The following is a 24157-nucleotide window of genomic DNA, read 5'->3' as shown; positions in this document are numbered from 1 at the left end:
TATTGCTTGTATGGCATCTTTTGGCATGTTGGCAATGTTTATCTGGTCGTTGAGCCGTCACAGACGGTCTCGAGCAATATGAGTATATTGGTAGATTATCTGACAAAATTCTAACATGAGGAGAGAAAAGGAAAGAGGCAGGCCTGCCGGCGACGAGCTATCTAATGTGTGCGAGGGGTTTAAGCGAGGCTCAGTGACTGTCCATGCTCAGTGAATGTCTATGCTCCGTGACACTACCAAAGCTGTTCGAGACAATCCACGCCAGCGGCATTCTGGGTCCTTGTATGGTAGAAGAACTTGAAGAGTTCATGAACTCGGGTCTGAAAACCACTATCTTCCAGAACCCACAAGAGCGAGCTGGTGTTCTGGAGCCAGATGGATACCCTGTTCCTAACCAGAACTATTTCGGATTCTGGCTACCGCATGGCCTGAACGCCTTCAATTATGTTGAACAGATTAAGAGATGCCTAGCACGATTTAACCGAATTGACGCTGCTTTCCGTGAAGTCGAAGACATCCCGCAAAACAGGCTGTGGTTGGAGCATGAGCAGGTTGCGTTCTTCGAGCAAAGCCCAGAACTAGTACCTGGATTCAAGAATGATCGGCCGGATTCTATGGTGGACTCCAGCGAGCTGTAGGTCACGTAGATTTTCAGTGGGTTACGGAAGGCGAAAATATGGAAAGCGTGGAATTTTGATGACCTGGAGGACGATTTCAAGTAGAGTGGAACTGTATTTACGGTGTCAAGCCAATGTTGATGATTGATGTGACCCGTAGGCCACGCAAACTAGCACCTTTATTCAACTACCTCTAACTCGTACATGAACCCCAGAAGCTAACTATCTGGACGATATGGCAACTCGATATATACAGATAGATATAAGCCACCTGCAAGATCCCCAAAACGAAAGCAACCCTGCAAATAAACCACAAAGGAGAATAAAATGTCAAAAAAGACCGGATATCCCGACTCCACTGAGTGCAAATAAGTATGCGTCCATGTTAGACGTCTTCCTCTATGTTGCCGCTTGCAAGAAAGCAAGGAAAGATAATAAAGAGACAAAACAAAACAAAAAAAAAGAACGGCCGTATAAGGACGAAATAGCGAAGATCTGGAAAGAAAATGGATGAACCAACCTTGTAATCCTGACTCAGTTGTCAAGTTCATCGGCAAAAAGCAGTAAGGAAAACAGGATGACGAGAGACTAGATCAACTGCTGGTAAGTGTCAGAATCAGCTTGGGTGGTCTTGTGTATTACTAGAAGGAACACCAGTGACTGGTGTCTGAAATATTTTCTTTTTTCTTTTTTTTTGAGATTGATGTCGAGCGTCTCGCTGTCGACTGCTTGGGGACCAGCCCCGACGCGTGTGCTCGCTTATTTGGTGGTGGTTCGCTGGTATGCGAAAAGATCCTAGGCAGGAGTGGCTTGACTCTGGATTCTGTTGGATGTAACCTGGCGCTTTGAATCTCCGTGTGGAACGCCCTGTGAGATGATCATCGGCATTAGCTATTCTCAAGTATTGAAAAGATATATCACCACCATCGACATAAGGTGTATCCCATATTCCCTCAAGATTCTGACGGCCTTATGGCGTGGACTTACTTCCAACGAATCGATGTTGCGCTTCTGGGTGGTTGCTTCGGTCTTCTTGATAACCCTTTTCTTAGGCCGGGTGGGGCGAGTGTCTCCTGACTCGAAAACATCATCAGGCAAGTCGAAGCTGTTCCGGATTAGAGCAAATAAGGCTACTCAGAAGACAAAAACACTTACTTGCGCACGTGGATGATCGACAGATCGTTGATCCCCGGCTGGAAACCAGCCCAGGAAGTACATGTCGATTTGAAGATTTGAGCGTCGGTCGAGATATCCAACGACCGTGATGCGCCTTATAAAGTCAGTGGGTTCTCAAAGGGAAAGGGAATTCCGTACCTGGCTCCAACGGCTTCAGTTCCAATCCGATATAGTAGGTCGTAGTATACATAGTCCGCGTTTCCTCGCTGGTCTTCTGCTCGACCGTTTCCACGTTCTCAGGATGCTGAATACCATTCTGGGCTGCGACCTGATGGTTAATGTCTGCCACATCATCAGTAGTCTCAGTCTTTGTCCCTTTCGCCTGATACTTCGCAGATCCGTTTTTGACTGCCTCTGCTTCCTGGTCGTTGCTGACGGTATGTGTACGCTCGAAGCCCTTCGGAAAAGGGTGCGATACCGCGATAGTTCCCTTTCTGTCCAGAGCTCCGACCAAGTGTCTCAACTTGGATTCGACGAGACCTGACCAGACGGCCTCCGCCTCCTTTGTTTTGCTGGACGCAGTAATACTGAGATAATACTTGTAGTCGTTCGTAAAGAACGAGTGGCGGGTGAAGAGATCATTCCAATTCATTTGCTTCATGAAAATCTTGTCCACAATATCACCGCCCCGCGCGAGCTCACGAAGAATGACCGCCTTGGTAGACAAAGAGACGTTGTGGGTGGCACACATGGAGGGATAAGCTGGTGTGATGATGGGCATTAGGTGGAACCGATCGCCATGGTAGATCTGACAATATCGATTAGTGTAAGAGCAACAGCCGATTTGGCACAACAGAACGAACCTTAGGATTCCAAACTTTGATCTGGAGAGGTCCATCTTCAATTGGCTTGAGCAATACAGGTTGAGGCCAGGCCCATTTGTTCATGATTCGAAAGAACTTGCCAACAATCACCGATCCGGTTGCCTGAGGATACAACTGACATACTCGGGCCACCAGCATGGCCCATGCGACACCACCCGGGAAACCAACGATGTTGGCATAGATAGCGCGGCCTGTTGAAGACTAAGCATTAGTCTTGAACCAATCCATCCAGGCTGAAGAAAAGAAAACCACTCACGCTGTGCCCAAAGTTTGATGGCGCGGAGTGCCAAACGGAATGTCTTCTGCTGAGGCACGAGCTCGAGGATCTCGTCAGTAACACGAGTTCCATTAAGCGAACGAGCCTCCCTTTCATCCAGACCCCTGAGGTAATCATTGTTCTTCAAATCAAGGTTAAGCGGAATCGAAGGGACGATCAAACGGGCAAAAAGAAGATCGATGCTGATCCCGGACAATTCGAGCTTAATGATCGGGACAAAGGCGTCGGGAACGGGTGTCATCTTCTCGACAGCTCCCGAGGGAGCCATCTGCTCAAGGACGGGAGGGAAATCGGAGAAGAAGTCCTCGATGGACACATGTTTCGGACCAAGGACCAATGTATCGATATCCGACCCTATCATACCACCAATGTTAGATCATCGAGGAAGAGTCTAATATTATCCGCATAGGTAGCATACCCGGCCCATAAACACCCAGCCGATAACTCCCAAAGGTAAAGATCTTTCCTCCTGCTGCTTCGACCGCGGCTGGCGATAAACCCTTCTTGCGACTGACGGACTTGATAAACTCAATGGCGACACGCTGGAGTAACTGAAGCGCTTGGTTCCTATGAGCACCCACGCGTCAGCACATCCGATACATCCACATATTATCCCCCTTTCCAATCCTTTGTCCGTTTGTCACTGTCGCCGCCACATCTCTTACCTCCGCTCAGTCTCCGCAGGGCTTTCAAAGTTATTCTGCCCTTTAAGTTCGGCAATCAATTCATCGTTTGCGGCAAGCTCATCAGGAGTAGGAAGAACAGTCGAAATCGGAGGAGTGACTCCCCACTGTCGAACGGGTGGTGTTGCCATAATGTCGCGGACCTGGCTATTACTAGAGGCACATGTACGGACCTTGCGCCGATCGAGTAGAATACACGTAAAGAACAAGCGAAGAGTGCGATTAGTAAAAGAGAGAAAGCAAATAAAGCAAACAAACAGCAGAAAGGAAGAAGACGAATAGTAAAAAAGGAAAGAGAAGAGAACGGCGCGATGGACGGTGAATGAATCTCCCAGGAGCGAATGTCGATAGAGAGCAGTCCAGCCACAGCCAGAGGTCTATCGCCCGCTGACTCAGCTCAGCCACATGACTTGCCGCTTTGGGAGAGCAAACATATTAGTTAGTTAACACAATCACACTTACTAACAGGTCATTTAACTAACTATATAACTAATAAACTACGGAGTACTCAATTCTCAGAAAAGAACTGGGATAGCTGTCCATCCAGCCATTTGACGTCCTCCAGATTCTCTCCAGGTCCGCCAGCCCAATCTACAACACGACAATCAGTCCACGGAACAGCGTGAAAGAAACCAAGTGGAAATACTTACGACCCCAGATGGATGGAAACATATCCAGCTTCCCAACCCCCGGCTCCATGCATGCAACCTCGTATTCTGAATCTTCCGGGCTAGAATTTGTCTTTTATCAGCATGATTCGATCTGGAAGAGAGGCATCTTGACATACGGGAAATAGAGATCTGTCTTTGACGGCAGGACAAGCACCTTAGCTCGAATTGACGCAAGCGCTTTCTCAAAGTTACCATCGTACGGCGTTTGCTTCGAGATATCACCGTTTTGCCAAGTCCGCAACATCACCAGCAGGTTTTCCGGGTCTGAAACATCGTCAGTTTCTGTTCCTTGACTGGTAGTATGAACTTACGTTTGGAAAGTGCCCATTTCTCCCAATAGTTCTGCATGAAGTCTTCCAAACCTTGAAAACCGAGGGCTGTCTCATGGAGTCTTTCTCGGTAGAAGGCTTGGCTGAGTCCCCTGTGGAACAGCATGTCAGAACACTATGCGCAGTTTAGAAGAGGCGTTTCATTGACGAAACTCACCATCCAGCATAGCCTCTACCAAACGCTTTCAACCCAACCTCCCTTTCCCTATCCGTCCAAGTCCTAAACGTCTCTCCGGCACCAAGAACACCATCCTCCCCCGAACCTCCAGATGGTACATGCTTCGCCGTCAGAAGAGCCGTCTTGACACCCTCGAGAAAGACCTGGTTGTGAAGGGCAGTCTTAGCTGATCCACAGAAAGGAACAACCAAGTCCATAAAATCCGGATACTGCGTCGCCCATTGGTAGGTCTGCGCCGCGCCCATCGACCACCCGATGACAGCGCGCAAATGGCTGAGGCCTAGATGCTGCGTTACGAGGGTATACTGGGCACGGACGTTATCGTAAAAGGTGCACTTGGGGAACGGGCCCGGAGTATGTTGGTTCGAAGGGGATGAGGATTGGCCATTGCCGAAGAGAGCTGGGATGATAATGAAGTATTGGTTGGGGTTGAGGGTTTTGTCTTCGCCAATTAGCCAGACATTATCCGAGATGGCTAGTATATCTAGTCAGGTTTCTCCTTCTGGCACTTGTAGAGGGCATTTACATACATCCGGAGAACCAGGTTGGATAAACGATGGCCGGACTCTCGGGATCTCCAAAAGTCTTATATGCGATATGGGCATCGAGGATCTTCTCTCCGCTCTGAAGCTCCCAATCCCCGAGCTTGAAGATGTTGCAGTCTTGCTGTGACATTTCCTTTGGAGCGCGACAAATGATTTATGACTAGTAATCATGCAGGCACGGCCCTTTTATAGACTGGACAGTATTGGAGATGGAAGCGTTCTTATCTGGTCAACCCCGCATTGTCCGTTGGAGCACAGTGGCATACGAAGTAGTACTAATATCAATATCCTAGTCCTGCTATGTATGTATACTTTGTCCATAAGTATCACAAACTATGCCTGTGAGCAAGCTACGAAACTTTTTGGACAAAAGCCAGCATCATATCCACTGCATTTTTTGGGACAACGTTCAACTATTGCGGGGCACTGAGAACTGAATATCGGCCCGGGGATCGGTAAGTGTAGCGGTATTGCCACACATTTGGTTTGAATATTTGCATTATTTGGGGAGTGGAAATTGAGCTTAGCCCACTATTTGGTGCGTGGCGATATATGGTCCCGCCATGTTCGGCTGGGTGACGATAGAGACCCGATAACGACTCACCTGAATGATTTATTTCGCCAGCTTTCAACATGAGTTCACTTCCTGTGAATATTTTACGCACTTTCAGAAGATTTCCGTCTAAAAACTTACTGTAAGTTTTGACCCGGGAGGTGGTTATAGCACTGCGATGCTTTGAATCGGCCGATTGTTATAGAGGCCAAGAGGCATCGACTATTATAAATCAAAAGTACAGACAACTGACATGTCCATAGAGGTCGTCAACCTACGTTATACCCACTATCAGTGAATAAGCCATTCAGTCAGACATCAACCATGTTCAAAGTCGGCGACGATTTCCAGAAAATCCAGGCCTCGCGGCCGGAGTTCAAGCGCGACACCGAAGTCACCTTCACCCAGCCCCCGAACCCCGAATGGAAGACAGCAGACGGTGCCAACGACGGCGGGGAGAGTCTTAAGAAGAACCACGTGGAGATTGACCCCCACGAAGAGGGACGCCCGGTAGCATCCAACTACAAGCTCCTGATCTCGGGAATCGTCCCCAGACCGATCGCCCTTATCAGCACTAAGTCCAAGGATGGACAGACGACCAACCTGGCGCCGTTCAGTTATGCTCAGGTCATTAACCATGACCCGCCGCTTTTCATTGTGGGATTCGTGGGGTCGTTGGATAAGGCGAAGGATACGCTTAAGAACTTGGCTGAGACGGATGAGTGTGTGATCAACATTATCTCCGAGCACTTTGTTGAGGCGGCCAACGCGACGGCTATTAACGCCCCGTATGGTGTGTCTGAGTGGGAGACTTCTGGGCTGCATCAGGCGCCGTGCAGCATCGTCAAGGCTGCCCGTGTGAAAGAGTCGATCTTGTCCATTGAGGCTAAGCTGGTCAGAACCGAGGAGTTCGAGAGCCGCACCACACCTGGTAAGAAGACGGGTGTGCTGGCTGTTGTTGAGGGTGTCAGGTTCTGGGCGCGGGAGGACGCTATCAACGAGGAGAAGAGCATTGTCGACTTGAAGGTCTTGAAGCCAATCAGTCGTCTGGGTGGTATTTCTTACGGGCGGACTTCGGAAGCCATGGAGCTCCCCCGCCCCAACTTTTAGATTTTAAGCGATAGATCTTCTCGCCCATAGTCTCGTGAATGTATATAGATACGCTTTGTGCCATTACTGTGCCCTATCGGCTAAATCATACATAAATCGGCTGGCTGACCGCTTAAAAACGATTCTCGTGACTCGAAGCATCGGAGAATTTGCGCCAATTGCTTTGACCAGATAAAAGCCAGCATGCACTGCACATGTATCCTGGGAATTGCTAGATTTCAACGGATTGTGATTGAATGGGGGATCTTACCCGACCCGGGTGGACCTCATCTTCGGTGTGTTGAAACACCGTACAAAGTAGGACCCCGTATTTGCGGAGAGGCAGTTTTCCGTTCGGAGAGTCTGGAGTAACTAGTTCGGAGAAGGTGGATTCGGCCGATCTGTCTGGAAAGGCTAAATCAATCGACTCGACAACAACCATCGGGATAGCATGTAGAAGAAAGGCCCAAAAACCGCGAGTCCAGGCTCGGTTCCATAGTCAGCCCGACTCCGTACAAATTATCCCTCCATCCCCGTTCCATCTGCAGGAACCGGCGTCCAGAGGGGCCGATCTCAGAAGCATCGGGCAATCAACACTTCTCATCGTGCTGACATTGAGTCATTCCTTCGGCTTCCTTGTATCTGCGTCAACCGGCCCGAATGAGGGCAACAAAGGCACACGGAAGACGATCCGTGGGAACGAGGGAGATTTAATACGAATGGCTGTGGATGGGTGGATGAAGATGCATGGACAACCGTCAGCGTGCAAATCAGAGCGGAATTCAGAGAATCATCTGATATTCTGAATTTTCTTTTCTTTTTTCTTTTCTTCCTTTTGTGCGTTCAGTATTTTCAGCCCCCTGCTGGGCTGTTGTAGGTGTTCTCATTGGCATCTTAGGTACTCTGTAGTGTAAGATTATGAAGAGCAGTAGAAAAGAACATCCATGGTCGAGGGCGGTCAGTCTCGCTTTTCTCCAGGAACAGCTCCGGATCTCATCGCTATATCATCGTCCATTTTATTACTCCGTACATCGTCCCCTTCCGATCTACCACCAATTCTTACAGTGTCGCTATTATTATTCTTGTAAGCGCCCGTGATTTGTCCATGGATATTTCTTCTGTGTGGTGTTCCCGGTCACAAAACGTCCCGTATCACTCAGCACCAAAGCTCTTTCTCCCAGACCACCACGGCCACGACCGCTGCAGTCCTACCCTCCTCTACTACTGTCGCCGTCGCTCACAACAACCAGATTACCTGCTCCGGTGCTCAATCAACTGTCTTCCTTAAACTGCAAGTTCGAATGCCCAATGTTCTGGGATCACGGATGATTGTTTGCTCGCAATGAGCCAACCGTCTTCCATGAAGAACGGCTGCAACGGCATTGCTGCTCACCCTGTCCCGGTGCCTCCGCCTAGACAGATTCGTTTTGTCTCAACGGATGGCCAACCGCAGACGAAACGGCGTCGAGTGAACGCAGCGTGCGTCTCCCAATTCGTTGTCGTCTTGGATGTCACGGTTCGGTTTGCGACTTGCTAACTCAGAGTCATACTTGCACAGATGCCGCACCTGTCGCAGGCGCAAGATACGTTGCTCGGGCGAACAGCCAGGTGAGTTTTCGGGTCTTTTCTATCGCCTTTTGGTCTGCCTATATGGTATATTGACTGGGTTGGACTTCGCTTCTAGTTTGCAAGACATGTACCGACTACAATCATACTTGTCTGGGATACAGTGAACCTCCTTCTCATGTCCGGTCGCAATCCGATAGTGCACCGCGGCGCCCTGACCTGTCTTCACTACATTCCTCCACTGAGGCGATTAAACCTGGAAATGCTCGAGCAGTGGAGAGCCAGTCTCCAGATCCTCCTCGGCGACAGAATGGACCACCGCATAAACGCAGAGCGTCCGAGACACACAAACCCACAACAGGCCCCAAGAATGCCTTCCCATTCAAGAATCCCTCCTTCCGTACTGCCAAGAATCTCGGACAGCAACATGCAGCAGAAGATAGTCCCGGAAGCAGTAAGTTAAGCGATTGGCCCATGCTGTTTCTTCTCTAGGCTTATGGTGGTATCAATGCTGACATGTGTGCTTCGCTGCGTGCAGGCCGCAGCTCCATAAGCGCTAATCCTCGTGCTCAAGTACCATATTTCAGGTATTTCGGCCCAACTGCCATTGTCCCGGGCTTCAAACAAATGGTTTGCTCATTCATATTTGATCAATCTTTTTCAGCTGATTCTCTAACACCACATATAGCTTGTTGAAATTCGAGGTTCTCGGAAGAGCAACCCATCATCAGACTCATCATCATTCCCTTCCCGAAGTCCAAAGTCCACTGGCACTAGACTGAACACTATGAGCGCCATATCCGATAGTAGCCGGGACGACAATAAGATTCCCTTTTACGACACCAATGACAGCTCACTCGTTAGCAATCTTGTGACCCATCTGTGCGAATTGTTCTTCGAGCACCTTGGATGCAACTTCCCCTTTTTGCAACGAGATAGATTCCTTCGGGGCCTCAAGGACAAAAAGGTTAATACGATGCTCGTTAATGTGGTCTGTGCACTGTCAGCGCGATTCTCCCCACATCCGTTATTGGGTCCTCCACAGTCGCTCACAATCGATGGCTACGAAGAGCCACATGACTGGAAAATGTCTGATCGTGGTCATCCGTTTGCTTGCAGGGCCAGGGGCGCCTTGGTTGACTCTCTGTCATGCCCAACTCTCTCGGTGGCGCAGGCGTGTCTGCTACTGGCCTACGAGGAATTTGGTTCAAACCGAGACAGTGGTCTATGGATGTATCTGGGAATCTCAATACGGATGGCCCAAGATTTGGGCATACAGAAAAGGTATGGCCCACACGGACCAACTGATGAGTCCATTGGCGAAGAGCCGGGCGACGATCACCGTGAAGTCTCTGAACTGTCCAACAGCCCTGATGAAAGCGTACAAGATATTGAAGATTCCAGTCGAGAGCGCGAAGACACTTTCTGGTGTATCTACTTCCTTGATCGGGTGATTTCATCAGGCACGGGCAGGCCAGTGACGTTGGTTGATGAAGATATACAATTGTGCTTTCCTGCACAATCAGAGTCGGTGGTTTCGAATGGTTGGCCAGCTCCGTTTCCGCCACTCATTCGGATTATACATCTTTACGGAAGGGCCACCGATATCATCAACGGAATCCAGGACGTCAACGATGTCACGGATGAGACGGTGAAGCGACTGGCCGGTCTGGAATCAGACTTGACAGGTAAGTTAAGCTGCCTTCATAATGTTACAGGAGTGTATTCAACTAACGAACGGTTTTTTCAGGCATTTATTCGGCATTATCCTCCAAGCTCTATTTTGATGCAGCCAATCTCCAGCAGTACGCGATGGCCAAAGAAGGAACGAGTTTCATACTTCTACATCTTGTAAGGACGTTCCGTGTATATGTGATTATAGTTTTACATTGTGTCTCGACTAACATCACTTATCAGTGGTTCCATGCCTTGATCGTTCTACTCCATCAACCAACCCTGTTGCATTCGTTTGGTGGCACTATCCAACAACTTTATCCAAACAGCAGGCCACTGGCAATGTCTTCTGCCAAGACTATCGCGGATATCGCCTCATTCTCAGAGTTGATGGATAGCAAAAGCTTCGTTGGAAACCCGTTTACGAGCCAACCCATGTACATCGCGGCGTGCGCTTTTCTGATGGAAAGCGCATATTATGCGTCACCAGACTCCAAATCCGGTATCTCTCCTCAACCGCTGTTGGCCAACCAATCCAGCGGTTTTGTGATGCCCAATATGGGTTTGGCAAACGGATCCGAGCAAAGGTCTATCGGCGCCACGCAGCACCATCTTCTCGCAAAATCCGCCAAGGACAACTATCAGAAGTGCTACAAAGCTTTGAAGGCGCTCGAAATGTATTGGGATGGTACCAAGTATATTCTGACCGTGCTCGACCAGAAGGCCAAGGGAATAGTCGACCCTCTGTTGTACACGGCGGAAGAGGTGGGAGATGCTCCTGTGCAGTCTTTGACCACAAGGAAACGGCAACGACAGCCTTCATCGGATGTCCCGTTGAACTCGGACTCACAGGCTACAGCTGATGTTGCTCCTTCAACTGAGGGGAGGCTAGCAAGACTCGACCCCAGCCAAGGTGCGAATGCTTCAATTCCTTCTTAAAATCCATGAATTTACCTTGCTAACACTCCCTTTTTTAGCGATTGGATGGGCCCTTACCAACGCTGCGGACCCTCACAATCCTAATTTGAGTGTCTTGTACCAGAATCCGGCAGCACATACGAACTCAGCACCGACGAGACCAACACACCCCTCCCAATACAGCCATAGCTATCCCAACACTGGGCAGAGTTCGAATGCATATTCACAATCTGTCGAGTCCCCCAGTCATATCCACACGACCCGAAGCCCGCCTATTCTTTCAGTCCACGGCATTCCTGCATCGGGAGCCAATCCTTATATTGGTTTGAACGCGTCCTATCCCTCATCTGGTCACTCTTCGTCGACGTACAACCAGAGCCTACCTCCATCTCAACTTGGTACAGCAGCGCCGGAGTTTCATTATCAAATCCCACCAGGTCCGAATGATCATCAACCTGGTGATTACTACCACCCGGGGTTCCATTCCAGCGCAAACGACGTCTTAATTGAAAGTCAAAACATTGACATGAACATGCTCCATGACCCAGGAAATCTCCCGTTCCTCAACGGCGATGGTCTTACATGGCTGGAGTACCTACCACCCGACGTTGCCAGTCTATTTGGGGAACATCCACACTACCCTTCTTAATTTGTCACGACTTTTTAATCCTCTCCCCTTCTCATATTTAGCGGCATGTCTTGCGGGATTTTTACGAATTTACTAGCGATCGGTGCTACCATAGTATTTAAACCTTTATGGAGACGGAAGTATCTGGTGTTGGATATAGATGTCTTGTCTCACGAGGATTACGCAGCATGCAGCGTGTATTGTTCTTTTTGCTTATCTTTCTGGGTTATGATTGTGATGTCTTCTTTTGGTTAGAGACGATGCTTTGGAGGGCAAAAAGTAGTGTCTTTGTTTTGATGTTTTGTTGCCTTTGGCCACGACGTTTTCTATGGGAATATGAAAATCGCCTCGGTATAAAGGCGCACTGGATTCATTCTGGGATTTCTGGATTTTGTGTAGTCTTACCCTACAGGGGTCTACTGTCTCTGATTAATGATTCCAACACAGGCCTACCTACACCCCTGCAATATACTTTGAAAGGATGGTGTTTAATGTCGGAGATGCTAGGGTACGCCTTGGCCGTTGCCCGGCACGACGGGCGGTGAAACAAAACACCATCAACAACCCCGATTAAGTGAGCACTCGACGAGGGGAATTGTTGATTAATTTGCGAAGCATTTCGAACGTTGTGCAAATGAATCTCTTTTCAATAATCTTGTATCGTGTGGGAGGTATCTAACATTTTCCATCGCCTCGCATTGTTCAACATCCGTTGGTCGTAATACATACTTGATCTACGAAAGCTTTCTCCGAGAAATCCACATAAAAAACGGCGTGGACAACTGTATGGGACAGGGCTGGAGCAATGGAGGATCCAGTCCGTGCCTTGGAGTTTCCAGCTCAACGAGCGTTGATGGCTTCAGATGAATCTCGTCCGTGCTCTCCAAGCGGAGACGAATATCCACTAGTCCCATCTTCGTTCGCTACAGCTCAGATTCCACCGGACCTATTGGATCGTGACGAGGTTGATTCGCTACAGGGAGACGAGTTAGGCAGCGTTCGTGGTTATGGATACCATTCTTCGGCGTCTTCAATGGGGCATTCGAGTGATGTCTCAGCACGGGATTTGGAGGATGAGAAACTGCTGCGAGGCCCCTCACCGTCATCGAGTCATTCGTCTGTGTCTTCGATTCCTCCCTCTGCGCTTGTTCATTCGTCTAATGCGTTGAAATCGCCAAGGACTGCTGGAACGCGTCAACATACCTACCGCCGCAGCGGTACGTTTCGGAGACAGAATTCGGTGCCCTCCATACAGATACATAGCGACGATGAGTCCGATGAATACGAGACATCGTGGCGCGGGGGAGGCCAACGCCGTTCTGAATTCTCCATGCGTTCTCCGGCTTCCCCGTCGATGAAGCGGTTGCCGTACTACTCACCCAGGGGATCAGCCAGCAAACAGAGCATCAAAAGGGAATATCCGCTAGTCCTCCTGCATTGCAATCTACTTCCACCTTCGCTTCCGGTCATCGGCTACACCGGGGTTCCCAACCAGAAGATCCTAAAGGAAGTCCTACCCACAAAGTACTACCGACGGTGGAAACTCCTAGAAGAAAAAGTCGGCTCAGGAGTCCTCCGTGACCGGGGCGTCCTCATCTCCCATCCAGAAGACACCTACGACCTTCTCGAGGAGCGACTACTCGAAAGCCTAGAACTCCAACAACCACGTCTCCACCACGGCCACTTCTTAAGACAACAAGAGTACGATTCAGACAGAGACGATGGCGCAACGGATGACGAGCAAGGCGAAGTATGCACGGACTGTGGTGGACGAGTCGTCACTTGCAACGATCAGAACCGTAAATGGGAAATCAAGGTGTTTGCGGCAAATGGGTTGATGAGAGCTGGGGCGTGGGCTGCGGCGTGGAAGGAGATGGAGAAGGTGGACGTGGAGGTTGGGTTGTGGCTTCCGGGGGATGTGAGGAGGGAGCTTGAGAGGAGGTTGTTGGAGGATGAGGTGGAGTGCAAATTGCCCTCACAGTTGTATAAACAGCACAGCGAGATGAGCTGGGGGTCGCGTCCTCCGTCGGTACAAGAAGAGGCGCGCAGCCCATTGACGGAGCGCAGTTCTACTGCTAATGATTCTTCCCTTTATCTTGCCTCACCACCAGCATCGCAAGAACAAGAGCAGGTCTCCTCGAATTTGCACAACAGAAAGTCGGCCGCAGGCATCGATCTTCGAACATTGCTCATCAATTACATCCGCGTGCTGGCTAGTGACAGACGCAATATAGCAATTGGAATCCTCAGTATCTTTGTTGTATTCTTGGCCATCGCCGGTGCCCGGGTTCCAGCTTCAACTTCCTCTTCGGAACTCCAAGTGCTTCCACAGGAGACGGTCGCTTCAGTTCCAACATCCGTCGTGAGCATGGAGCAGCATCGGGCTGCGAGTGCAGACACATCGAGCGTCTTGAGGCCTATCCCAACTTCCGTTGCCGACGAGTGGCAGGTCCCTCCAACCGAGGAAAAGGGAACTGCAAGCTCCCAGGCTTCATACTCCGAGATGCCCACCACCTCTAGTGAGCTTGTTCCCGCTTCCATGCCCACCGAAGCTGAATGGCAGGATCATGTGGTTGTGGACGATACAAGTGCACAGAGTTTGGAAGCCATCGAACAGCCTGACACTGAGCCACAAGAAGCTTCAGTCAGCGTTGATCAGCCTGAAGAGCTTATGGTCGAGTCGATGGAAGAAAATCCCGAGGAAGCGAGTGACCTGACTCAGAGCACGAACGGCGAATTCTTGGGAAAGGAGGTGGATGTTCAGATTGAATCTCTGAGGCTTACAGGATCCGGTGAATCCGGGGGTAACACGGCCGAAAATATGGATTCCTTGAATAATATGGCAATTTGAGCCTCACGACGATATGAGAATGGCATTGTTTCTTTGGTTATGGTTTGGGAGATCTAATATTGCTTTTTCTTTTTTCTTCTATGGCAATGTTAGCGTTACTGTGATATGACTAGTTATGGCCATTTGGAATGATATTTATGAAGACATCAATTATCAGAATTTTTATACAATATTGCTTTGGATATTGTCTCATTTGGCTCCCCACACGGCGGATCAATAACACCAAACACAACGACAGCCACGCATCTGCCATAATCCAGACACGTCAATTCGATATGACACATGCACTCGTATAGCGCTCCCCTGCAGCTTATCTTTGTTTTTCATGCCCAATCTCACCCAGACTGGACAACAGCACAGTGGCAGAGACCGTGCCTTCGATCCCGAACACATTCCGAACATTCACAATCCAAGCTTCTCGAATCGAATCTTGAGCTAAGCAATGGAGCTTGAGATCCGCTAAGATTACATTCGGAGCCGCCCGATTGGGCTTAGGATCTTCAGCTAGCTGCGGGGACGAACTATTGGCTCCCCTAAGCGTACTATGGAACGCTATGGACTGGACGCTGCGCCCACTACCGCCCCTTCCTTGCACACCAACGCACAACGCATACAGTTGCTTTGGGAGTTGTCAGCTGGCCAACTGGATGATGCTCGTATTTTTATTCTCGGAAATTATTTTGTCCTGCAGGGTTGTCGAATCATGTATACTGGCTTGCTGTTGGGAGACCCGACCAAAGTACCGCATCGCCGGCCCCGAACCGTGATTTAGAAGTGGATTGGGTTTTGGTTAGGGGCCCACGCGTGATGCGATGAAGGGATACGAGGCACAGGGCAACTTCGTTGGGGCCAAGGGGCATCCATCGACCCAGCTTAGATTAATAGGCCATGCTCCCTGCGTTGGGTCGGCTTTTTTTGCTTCCTTCGCAAGCCCCAGACAAGTGACAGGCGGAGGATCGCGTCACGGAGGACACCATGAAACAATACGGAAAGCTGGCTCTGCTGGCGTTTCTTTGCCTTGTGCAATGGGTATCTGGTGGACATGGCTTTGAGACTGACGACGTGAGAACGGTCCGGTTTGGTTTGGATTTGACGTGGGAGGATTACGATGGTGCTGGGTTTACGAGAAAGGCGATTCTGAGCAATGGGCAGTTACCGGCGCCGACATTGCGATTGCGACAGGGAGATAATGTCGAGTTTGTAGTTAAGAATCAGATGCCTTTCTCGACTACGGTTCATTTTCATGGTAACCCCCCTCCGGTTAGTTTATGCTGGTCTAAACCTAACGATTCCAGGTATCGAGCAGAAAGGCACGCCATGGTCCGATGGCGTACCAGGACTCTCCCAACTCCCAATTGAACCCGGTGGCCAATTTATCTACAGATGGAAGGCAACCCAGTACGGCAGCTACTTCTACCATGCGCATCGCAGAGGCCAAATGGACGATGGTCTGTATGGCGCCATTCATATCCTGGCAGACGACTCAGTGGAAAGGCCATTTGACAAGATCACCAAGGATCCAGTCGAGCTTTTGCAAATGCGCGAATCAGAGAAGAGCTCGCAGCCGATCTTGTTTTCGGACTGGCGTCGCTTGACGTCCGAAGAAACATATCGTACCGAACAAGCTACTGGGCTGGATGGATTCTGTACCAACACTATCCTCATCAACGGCAAGGGATCGCAATACTGTTTGCCGAGGAAGAGGCTTAATGCGTTGACGTCGGCTGCGCAGAAGATGTTGCTTGGGAATAACAATGTGACGGATACAGGGTGTATGCCTCCGATTGAGATCCTTGAAGGCCATTTTTGGCGCAACATCAGCGCAATGCCTAAAAGTTTCTACTCCGGTTGCCAGCCAACTCAGGGCCCGACAGAGATCATCAAGGTTAACCCAGCTGCACGCTGGGTGAGTTTCGATCTAATGACCTCCGCTGGTGTATCGACACCCACGGCCTCCATCGACGAGCACAGTATGTACGTTTACGCGATTGACGGCCGATACATCGAGCCCATGGAAGTGAACGGCATCACGATCAGCAATGGCGGCCGCTATTCTGTATTCGTGAAGCTCGACCAGCCAGCAGGCGACTACACGATCCGCGCCCCCAACACAGGAATCAACCAGATCATCAACACGACAGCCACCCTGTCCTACGACACCTTACTCAAGACCCAAACACGCCCCTCCAAACCCTGGGTCAACGAAGTCGGCAGCAACACAACCGCCTCCACCATTCTCTTCGACGAAACAAAAGTCATCCCCTTCCCCATCCTCACCCCCGCTCTCTCCGTCGACAACACCTACAAACTAACCGTCGACCACTATAACGCCTCCTACCGCTGGACCCTCGGCAACACCTCCTTCTCCATGTCCCTCGAAGACGCAACCCCCCTCCTCTTCAACACAACCTCCTCCCCCACAGACCTAACAATCACAACCCGCAACGGCTCTTGGGTCGACCTAATCATGGTCGTCAAATCCCCCGTCCAACCACCCCACCCCATGCACAAGCACTCCAACAAATTCTTCGTCATCGGCCAGGGAAACGGCGACTTCAACTACTCTTCCGTGGCAGAGGCGATGCGGCATATCCCCGAGAATTTCAATTTCAAGACGCCGCAGATTAGGGATACGTTTAATACGCCTGCGGCGGAGTCGGAACCGACTTGGCTGGCGATTAGGTATCAGGTTGTTAATCCGGGGCCGTTTCTTTTGCATTGTCATTTGCAGGTGCATTTGAGTGGGGGCATGGCGATTGCGTTGTTGGATGGGGTTGATAAATGGCCGGTTGTGCCGGAAGGGTATCGGTTGCCGGTTTTGGAGGATTAGGTGTCGTTTATTGGTGCATTGCAGAGGATACTATTGTACGAGTGTTTATATATATTTGAATAATGCCAATAATTTCCACAATCCCTTCCATTTCTACTCGGTATGTAGCAATGCTATGTAGCTATTGCACGCAATCCAAAGACCATAAGTCAGATAATCACTCTGGAATGTAATTCTTCCAATCCCGGCACTGCTTATACCACTGCTTCTGAAACTGAACTCCATTCCCATCTCCAACGGACTCCGGATCCGCAAACCATCTCTCCCTCCCTAGATGCCGGGTGACCCAACAACTATCCTCAAGCTGACTGAGGAGTTTCATTCGCACATGATATTCTTCAGTGACAACATATGCTTTTTGTCCTTCTCGAGGCATAAGGGGGAATCGCAACTCAATAACTAGCTCCAAGCGCTGACTTAAACAACTCATAGAAACCCTTTGGAGTGAGAGCTAGACAAACCTGGCTTGGTAGCGGTAAGTAAGGGAAGATATGCTGAAGAAGCTCCAATGGAAGGTCGGATAGTCCGCGCTTTTTTGCAGGTGCTCTGGACAGGTTACCAGATTTCCCTGGCGTTTGCGCTGAACCTTTTTCTTTTCTTAATATCTGCGTTATGTCCTTTTCTGCTCTTGAGACTTGTACTGGTTGCTTGTAAACCACTGCATCTGGCACAGCTTGCTTGTCTGTCTCTGGTTCTTTTTCTGTGCACTTTCCTGTTTCTGGCTTCTGCACTGTATGCTCATCTTCTGTTCCTGTTTCGCGCGTCTCAGAAAGAATACGCCGAATCCAGCGTGGCATATGCCATCGATAGATAGAAGTTTTTCGAGACATGTTGTGAGATGGAGAGTACATATTCAAGGGCCGTAGTGTACAATTTAGGGGATTGATGGTTATTTAAAGTTATTGGTTTGTTGTAGAAAAGTCGAGTACGACAACATTTGGTAAGACTGACTTTACGTGGTGACATGAGATGACATGGGTTTATTAAGGAACGAAGTATGACATCGCTACGAGGGTATTCGGCAAGGAGCTGAGAGTTGTTTGATTATGGTGGATTGGAGGATGAAGGAAGAGAAAGGAATAAATTGGATTCTCATGCAACTGATGCGATACGGTTTAGGCGAGCCAACATGCTTCTGACATAGAATTTTTGAATGATAGGATCTATATTTTAACCAGTCTAATCATCATAATCCGAATCACTCATCCACCCAGTCTCATACAATTCACGAATTTCGCCCAGGCCATTGACAATAGTCTCCCGCTCGTCGATGGAAATAATCCGACTAGCTACTGCCTCCATGGCCTTGATCCGTTCACCTGTCCGCGATGATGCTGTCAAAGAAGAGAGCACTTGGATCCCGGCGTTCGCATCGGATACAGGGAACATGTTTCTGGGGAAGCTGTCGAGGATAGGGAAGCGGAGGGGTGTATGGAAGCTATATATTTGGTTAGTGATGGCTAAAATAATGGACTTGCATTGGACAGGGCTTACCTCTGGAACATGGGCTGAGAATTGTGAAGCCGGAGTTTACGACGCATGCCAAGGTCAATATCTTCTGTTGGAGGACCATCATTGTTCTTCTGCTCGGGGTCAAATCCGCGTGACATCTGGACTTGATTGAAGATGTGGGATTTGCTGCTGTCTCCAGAATCGTAGCTGAAGTCTACGTCAAACTCAGTCTTGACTTGGGAAGATTCATCTTCCGAGGGGTCGGCTCCGTTAGTCAGTTTTGAATCAGCCGTGCGTTGCGCTTCATCCGTAAGAATGCTGGATTGTAATTCAAAGATCTTGTGGATACCGTCGTCTCCGGCCAATGAAGACTCGAAATCACGGTAAGGACGTAGTCGAGATGGTAGGGTTACGGTTTCCATAGCAGAGCTGATCAACGCCGATGTCTGCCACTCTGACTGGAAGTCCACACTCAAGGTGTTTGGTAGTCGGTGAGGGGGGTCAATGATAGGTGTATAGAAGGATGACTGAGGAGAGATTGAATATATTGAACGGGCCTTGTTCATGTCGCGCTTGATTTGTTGATGCTGCGTCTGGTCAGTGACAATCAAGTAATAAAGCAGACAAAATGACACTTACTCTTTGCACCTTGGAGCCACTTTCAATAGCCCACACCCAAATATTCTTCTTACCATATTCGTCTCGCAGCCTGTCCATATATCGAGCAGCAAACCCACCCCAAGCGTCGTCGGCATTCGTGAAGATTTGCAATGCACGCAACTGATCACATTCTTCCGCGAAGGGTCTCACATCCCGGTCAATTAAGTCGTGCTCCTTATCAAGGTTATTGAACAGTTCCTCGCCCATCTCCCAATCTTCAAAAGGCATCATCATCGAATTAAGCTCGTAGTCATTCAACTGCACTATTGATCGAGGATGGTAAAATAGCCGGTTGTAATCTGACCAATACCGGACTGTTTCTGATGTAAGTTGAGGAGCTGGAAGGCCTGCATCCAGGCTCTTCTGATAGTCACTTTGAAGAATTGCTGGCTGTTGTTGTATAACTTCTTTTCCGTCCCTGGAAAAAATGAGCCCATTGCTCCATGTAAATTTTCAAGAGGAGCCTTACCAGAGACCCTGCCCCGGGTTAAAATCCTCGCTTAGTTCATAGAGCGCATTAGACTGCCGTAAAGTGCCAAAGCCACCCTTTAGGTCATATATCACCGTCCGAGGCGTATAAGTTTCTGATCCATCTGCCCCGACGCCTGGCCGGAAGTGAACGTCATGATCAACCGGAGATTCTTCTCCTTCTTGGTATGTGAAGTAAGATTCCTAGAACAGGTCAGTACCTGGTCTTTCGTGCACCTTTGGTTCCTGATTCATACCTGAAGGTTCCAGAAATGCGTGGCCAGGTGGTTAGCCCGCTGCCCTAATTGGAGGGTAACGATTTCGTGCATCTCGTCTCCTGGACACTGGGTCAGCGATATATCTTATTTTCAGTTCAAACAGGGCAATATACTCACAATATTGTCGCTAAGATTTCTCGATTATCGTGGTGCTACTTTTTGTCGCTGGATGGCGGGGATCAGTAAGCAGCGGGGCCTCAATAAAATGCGGTAGCGCTAGTGTATATGAAGCCAAACAGCCAATCACATACTTGGAAGGTCTTTAATTTTCCCACGGAAGCGTGACTTTTAAGCAACCAAGGACAGGAAATTTTGTGCCATTCTGAAGCAATGTTTTGCATCCTTACATTATTTAATACGCATAATTAAGTGACAAATATCCCAACAACTGTTAACTGTTAATATCAAGTACTGGAATGTATCGAAATGAAGAACATGTACCAAAACCACGTGACATAAAGCGGTCGTCCCAGCAACAGTCACGTGTGGTTTCCCAAGGTGGCCATAAACGGTAAACAAGCGTCCGTGCAGTCACGCTCCACCGCGCGGGAGATCCCTTTTTGTTGACAAGAGCCGTCACGCTCCGATCCTCTTTCAACTCTTTGTGCCGTTGCTTGTCATGCTCACTACGGTGTCTGCTTGACACTACTAACTTTTTACGGCAGTTTATACAGAGAGTTCGCCATCATGGACTCACCATCAGCCATCCTGTCGAGCCCCTCGAAGGTCCTGAATCCCGTGTCACCAGAGCGCATGAATCAACAAACGATGCCCCCCTCCCCCTCACCATCCCACCCCTCCGATATCATGGGCGTGCACCGCAAATCGAGAGGATTATCTGACGTTCAGGCAAAGGTCGCGTTTTTGAATAATCTCTCGCGTGGGAATAGCCCCTCGCCCGCACAAACACAGCAGTCAGCAGGAAACACTGCAGCACTTCAACGAGCCATCCTCGGGCGCGAAGAGGCAGAGTCTGCGTTGCGGATTGCATCGGAACAGCTTTCTGAAGCCCAGTCGCGAGAGCGCCGGATAGGCGAACGACTTGAAACGTTGCTGGCAGAATTACAGTCCGCAAAAGAGCGCCAATCTAACGAGAGATCGATTTTCGAAAAGGAGATTAAGAAGGCGAGGAAAGACGCTTTTCGCGCGGGCTCTGCTGTCGTAAAGATTCAAGAGGACCTCAAGGAAGCCCGAGCGGAAGTTAAGAGCCTGAGAGAGGAGGTCCAGGTGGAACGAGAGGCCAAGGATGAGGCGAAGCAGGAAGCCTTTGAGCGTACATACACACTTGCAGGTCTAATGGAAGAAATGGAGGCCCTCAAGAAACGTCTACGAGCATCCGAAACGGCTATCCACTCGAACAGACTCGAAAGTCGGGCCCAGAATGTTGGGAGAATGTCGCTCGCAGATGGAGACCTCGCCTTACTCATGACGCCAACACCAAGACGTCCCAAGAGGTCTGCTGATGCAACGATTTTGTACTCAACGAATGACTCGTCCACTCAATGCACTCCTCCCAAGCGCCCACGACTATCCGACATCACCCCTAAACAGGAAGAGCTGCAGAACCAGCAGGACACCAAACAACAAGATCTCCAGAACGAGATGGTTGAGGAACTTCAACGGCTGCTCGACCACGAAAAACAACGTCGCACAGATGCGGAGGAGATGATCCACTTCATGGAGATGGAGTGTCAATTCAAGCGATGCTCTTGCCGTCTTGCAGAGGATTCCGAAACTGCCTGCGTTCACGAGACCACATTGTCCCAGAAGAAGCAAGAATATGAAGCCAACGAAGCGCCGCACGAGAAGAGAGAACACGCCGTACCCGAACCAAGCAAGACACAACCGGCTCGACACAGTCTGCGTAGGCCTGTGCACAAGCCTCAGCACGCCATGGACATCGATGATCAAGTTAAGCATGAGGAGGATATGGAGGATCCTGTGATTGCCTTTTCGCCTCAGACGGGCACCTTTCGCGCCATGCCCTCTCCCCAGAGACTGCTAGAAAAGACCTCGATCCCGGCGCATCCGACGGCACCCGGGTCCCACGCCGACGAAGAATCATTCGCTCAATCGCCGTTAACACGGGGTCCAACTGAACGACGAAGCAACCTGCACGACATGGACCTCGAACGCTACCCCCACGCCCCGCCTCAGGTCCCTTCCCGTGTCCCGTACACACCCTCCCCGTCAACAGCCCTGAACCGGGCCACACAAGATTCTCGAATGTCAGTAGAACAAAGCACCGAATTCGAACTCGACACAAGCGGGTATCCCGTCACCAAGCGTGTCCCTTTACGCCCGGAATCCCGCCTATCCAATCAGTCCGCCGTCGTTCCCGGAACACCCATCAGCCGCGAGGAGGCATTAGCACAAATCCGAGCACGGAGAGGAAGAGCGAACAGCACGAAACGATCCGTCAGCGCTGGTGAAGGACTCTTCAAGGCAGCTGCACCGGCGGCTAGTAGCTCGAACCGGCATCCTCCGCAGAATGGGAGAAATGACCAGAGAAGGTCGTATCACCGGTGATATACTTGTCTTCAAGTTGACACGGTTGAATGAACGAGAAAGGTCATGTGTTTCTTTTGGAGTTCTGTGTTAGGTTTAATGTCCTTGGTCGATACCCCGGGTGCTTTGCTACCGGTATGGCGTTTTTTCTTGTTAATGGAATCTTTGTTGAATTGATTTTGTTCTTGCATGAAATACTCTCATTAAAAAGGACTTGTTTTTATGCATGGCGCTGGATGGATAGTTTGTTTACATCTCATGGTTATGGCCATCCTCACTCTCTTATATATTTTCCTTTGTCTTGCATTGATCTTGGCTCTTCTGGTTCTTCAATGTTAGTATTTTATTTTGGTTACTAGGACATAATTTATGACTTTATTTCAGGAAACAGTTTTCACTCGAGGAGTCAACATGATGCGTTGCCGCTTCAGATACAGATGTCCTCTCTCATGGCTTTAGACGTGTGTCGTGAAATGGCGTTTCTGACGGGCCCACTCAGAGGTCTTTGCAGATACAACAGAATGCCATCTTCATCATGCAAGTTGTTCTTCACTGTTGTTTCGTTGATGTCTGATCTGATGAAAACCTCGGTCACATCCAGCCTGACACTATTGAACCATCTGCATCATGATCGCAAAAGCATAACAACGACATTCATCCCAGTGTGACAGAGCTATGAGCTAGAACACAATCGTCTAGAAAAGCCTTTCGTATCTCATCGAATCGTCTGTGTGATTTCCACTCGGCTATCAGCGCGAAACCTAAGACTTATTCCAACGATTGTTTTGGGTCGATTTCAACGGTGCCTCTTGGTCTCAGGGCAAAGCTTGCTGAAAGTAAAAAGTGTTTGCCGGGACGGCCTGTTTGGGTGACGTCTATGAGAACAAATGCCCGTACGGACCATGCGTGCATTGTAGGGAAAGGACATTGTCCATGGCAGGAAGTGGGAGGAGAGATATCTCCCCCACTTGTCACATATCACACAGGTTTATTAGTATACGCACTCGAGGAGTATTGTCGTGGATGTTTTATGCCCTGGGCTTCCCTGGGTGCATAGCTTTTGGGTGAATGTGGTGGGGTTACTTTCCGCAGTCTGTATTCGGAAACTCATTGAATGAGAAGACACTCATCTTCAGCAAGCTCATATAGCCATTCTTTTGCCGTACGTAACTGTCTGTTAGAACTGCGATGTTTTCGAGGGTATCGTCCCCGTGCGCGACTAGGCGCAACGTGTTGAGTCAAGGAATGGTGGTTCCTGTGTCTTATTAATATACCCAAGCGATCAATTTCTTCCCCTAACCGTCTGGACCGTCTCAAGAGCCGGATCGTTGCCCACCATGCGGGCGTTGTCTACCGATTCTCCCTCTCCGCTCTTGGTGTGT

General features: G+C 49.5%; 11 protein-coding genes across 11 annotated transcripts; 6 read left to right on the top strand and 5 right to left on the bottom strand.

Moving 5' to 3' along the window:
- Positions 1-62: 62 nt before the first annotated feature.
- ASPGLDRAFT_1505296 (uncharacterized protein) lies at positions 63-638 on the top strand (the record flags this gene model as incomplete). The annotated part of the gene is made up of 1 exon (XM_022542157.1): positions 63-638. Exon 1 carries the CDS (start codon positions 204-206, stop codon positions 636-638), a length of 435 nt encoding a protein of 144 aa, XP_022404409.1. The 5' UTR covers positions 63-203.
- An 85-nt stretch (positions 639-723) lies between these two features.
- ASPGLDRAFT_987773 (uncharacterized protein) lies at positions 724-1298 on the bottom strand. The gene is made up of 2 exons (XM_022550630.1): positions 1260-1298; positions 724-1205 (listed from the first exon to the last, which is right to left on the bottom strand). Exon 2 carries the CDS (start codon positions 1166-1168, stop codon positions 836-838), a length of 333 nt encoding a protein of 110 aa, XP_022404408.1. The 5' UTR covers positions 1169-1205; positions 1260-1298; the 3' UTR covers positions 724-835.
- A 216-nt stretch (positions 1299-1514) lies between these two features.
- ASPGLDRAFT_118182 (polynucleotide adenylyltransferase) lies at positions 1515-3708 on the bottom strand (the record flags this gene model as incomplete). The annotated part of the gene is made up of 7 exons (XM_022539939.1): positions 1515-1722; positions 1773-1887; positions 1932-2541; positions 2597-2808; positions 2874-3248; positions 3313-3461; positions 3560-3708. The coding sequence occupies 7 exons, from the start codon at positions 3706-3708 to the stop codon at positions 1515-1517; spliced, it is 1818 nt and encodes a 605-aa protein (XP_022404407.1).
- Positions 3709-4085: 377 nt separating this feature from the next.
- ASPGLDRAFT_22544 (homoserine acetyltransferase family protein) lies at positions 4086-5430 on the bottom strand (the record flags this gene model as incomplete). Its single annotated transcript, XM_022543192.1, has 6 exons — positions 4086-4168; positions 4228-4307; positions 4365-4512; positions 4560-4669; positions 4735-5230; positions 5286-5430. The coding sequence occupies 6 exons, from the start codon at positions 5428-5430 to the stop codon at positions 4086-4088; spliced, it is 1062 nt and encodes a 353-aa protein (XP_022404406.1).
- Positions 5431-5668: 238 nt separating this feature from the next.
- ASPGLDRAFT_71950 (flavin reductase family protein) lies at positions 5669-7213 on the top strand. The gene is made up of 2 exons (XM_022549585.1): positions 5669-5995; positions 6117-7213. Exons 1-2 carry the CDS (start codon positions 5934-5936, stop codon positions 6961-6963), a joined length of 909 nt encoding a protein of 302 aa, XP_022404405.1. The 5' UTR covers positions 5669-5933; the 3' UTR covers positions 6964-7213.
- Positions 7214-8162: 949 nt separating this feature from the next.
- On the top strand, positions 8163-12141 carry ASPGLDRAFT_987039 (putative C6 transcription factor). Its single transcript, XM_022550629.1, has 8 exons — positions 8163-8421; positions 8501-8550; positions 8627-8962; positions 9047-9138; positions 9197-10196; positions 10259-10359; positions 10426-11095; positions 11160-12141. Exons 1-8 carry the CDS (start codon positions 8285-8287, stop codon positions 11747-11749), a joined length of 2976 nt encoding a protein of 991 aa, XP_022404404.1. The 5' UTR covers positions 8163-8284; the 3' UTR covers positions 11750-12141.
- Positions 12142-12361: 220 nt separating this feature from the next.
- Positions 12362-14728, top strand: ASPGLDRAFT_42776 (uncharacterized protein). Its single transcript, XM_022545669.1, has one exon. It carries the CDS (start codon positions 12534-12536, stop codon positions 14577-14579), a length of 2046 nt encoding a protein of 681 aa, XP_022404403.1. The 5' UTR covers positions 12362-12533; the 3' UTR covers positions 14580-14728.
- An 826-nt stretch (positions 14729-15554) lies between these two features.
- ASPGLDRAFT_63847 (multicopper oxidase) lies at positions 15555-17409 on the top strand (the record flags this gene model as incomplete). Its single annotated transcript, XM_022548717.1, has 2 exons — positions 15555-15825; positions 15875-17409. The coding sequence occupies 2 exons, from the start codon at positions 15555-15557 to the stop codon at positions 17407-17409; spliced, it is 1806 nt and encodes a 601-aa protein (XP_022404402.1).
- A 157-nt stretch (positions 17410-17566) lies between these two features.
- Positions 17567-18239, bottom strand: ASPGLDRAFT_22539 (uncharacterized protein; the record flags this gene model as incomplete). Its single annotated transcript, XM_022543190.1, has 2 exons — positions 17567-17821; positions 17871-18239. 2 exons carry the CDS (start codon positions 18237-18239, stop codon positions 17567-17569), a joined length of 624 nt encoding a protein of 207 aa, XP_022404401.1.
- Positions 18240-18588: 349 nt separating this feature from the next.
- On the bottom strand, positions 18589-20379 carry ASPGLDRAFT_79473 (misato family protein; the record flags this gene model as incomplete). Its single annotated transcript, XM_022550020.1, has 5 exons — positions 20247-20379; positions 19991-20193; positions 19501-19939; positions 18904-19448; positions 18589-18847 (listed from the first exon to the last, which is right to left on the bottom strand). Exons 1-5 carry the CDS (start codon positions 20316-20318, stop codon positions 18589-18591), a joined length of 1518 nt encoding a protein of 505 aa, XP_022404400.1. The 5' UTR covers positions 20319-20379.
- A 432-nt stretch (positions 20380-20811) lies between these two features.
- ASPGLDRAFT_42772 (uncharacterized protein) lies at positions 20812-23162 on the top strand. Its single transcript, XM_022545668.1, has one exon. The coding sequence runs from the start codon at positions 20955-20957 to the stop codon at positions 22794-22796; it is 1842 nt and encodes a 613-aa protein (XP_022404399.1). The 5' UTR covers positions 20812-20954; the 3' UTR covers positions 22797-23162.
- Positions 23163-24157: the final 995 nt, after the last annotated feature.

This window comes from Aspergillus glaucus, assembly GCF_001890805.1.
Source record: "Aspergillus glaucus CBS 516.65 unplaced genomic scaffold ASPGLscaffold_3, whole genome shotgun sequence".
Taxonomy (NCBI): Eukaryota; Fungi; Ascomycota; class Eurotiomycetes; order Eurotiales; family Aspergillaceae; genus Aspergillus; species Aspergillus glaucus.
Note: the sequence above shows the minus strand (reverse complement) of the source record. Positions and strands in the feature narration are given on the sequence as shown.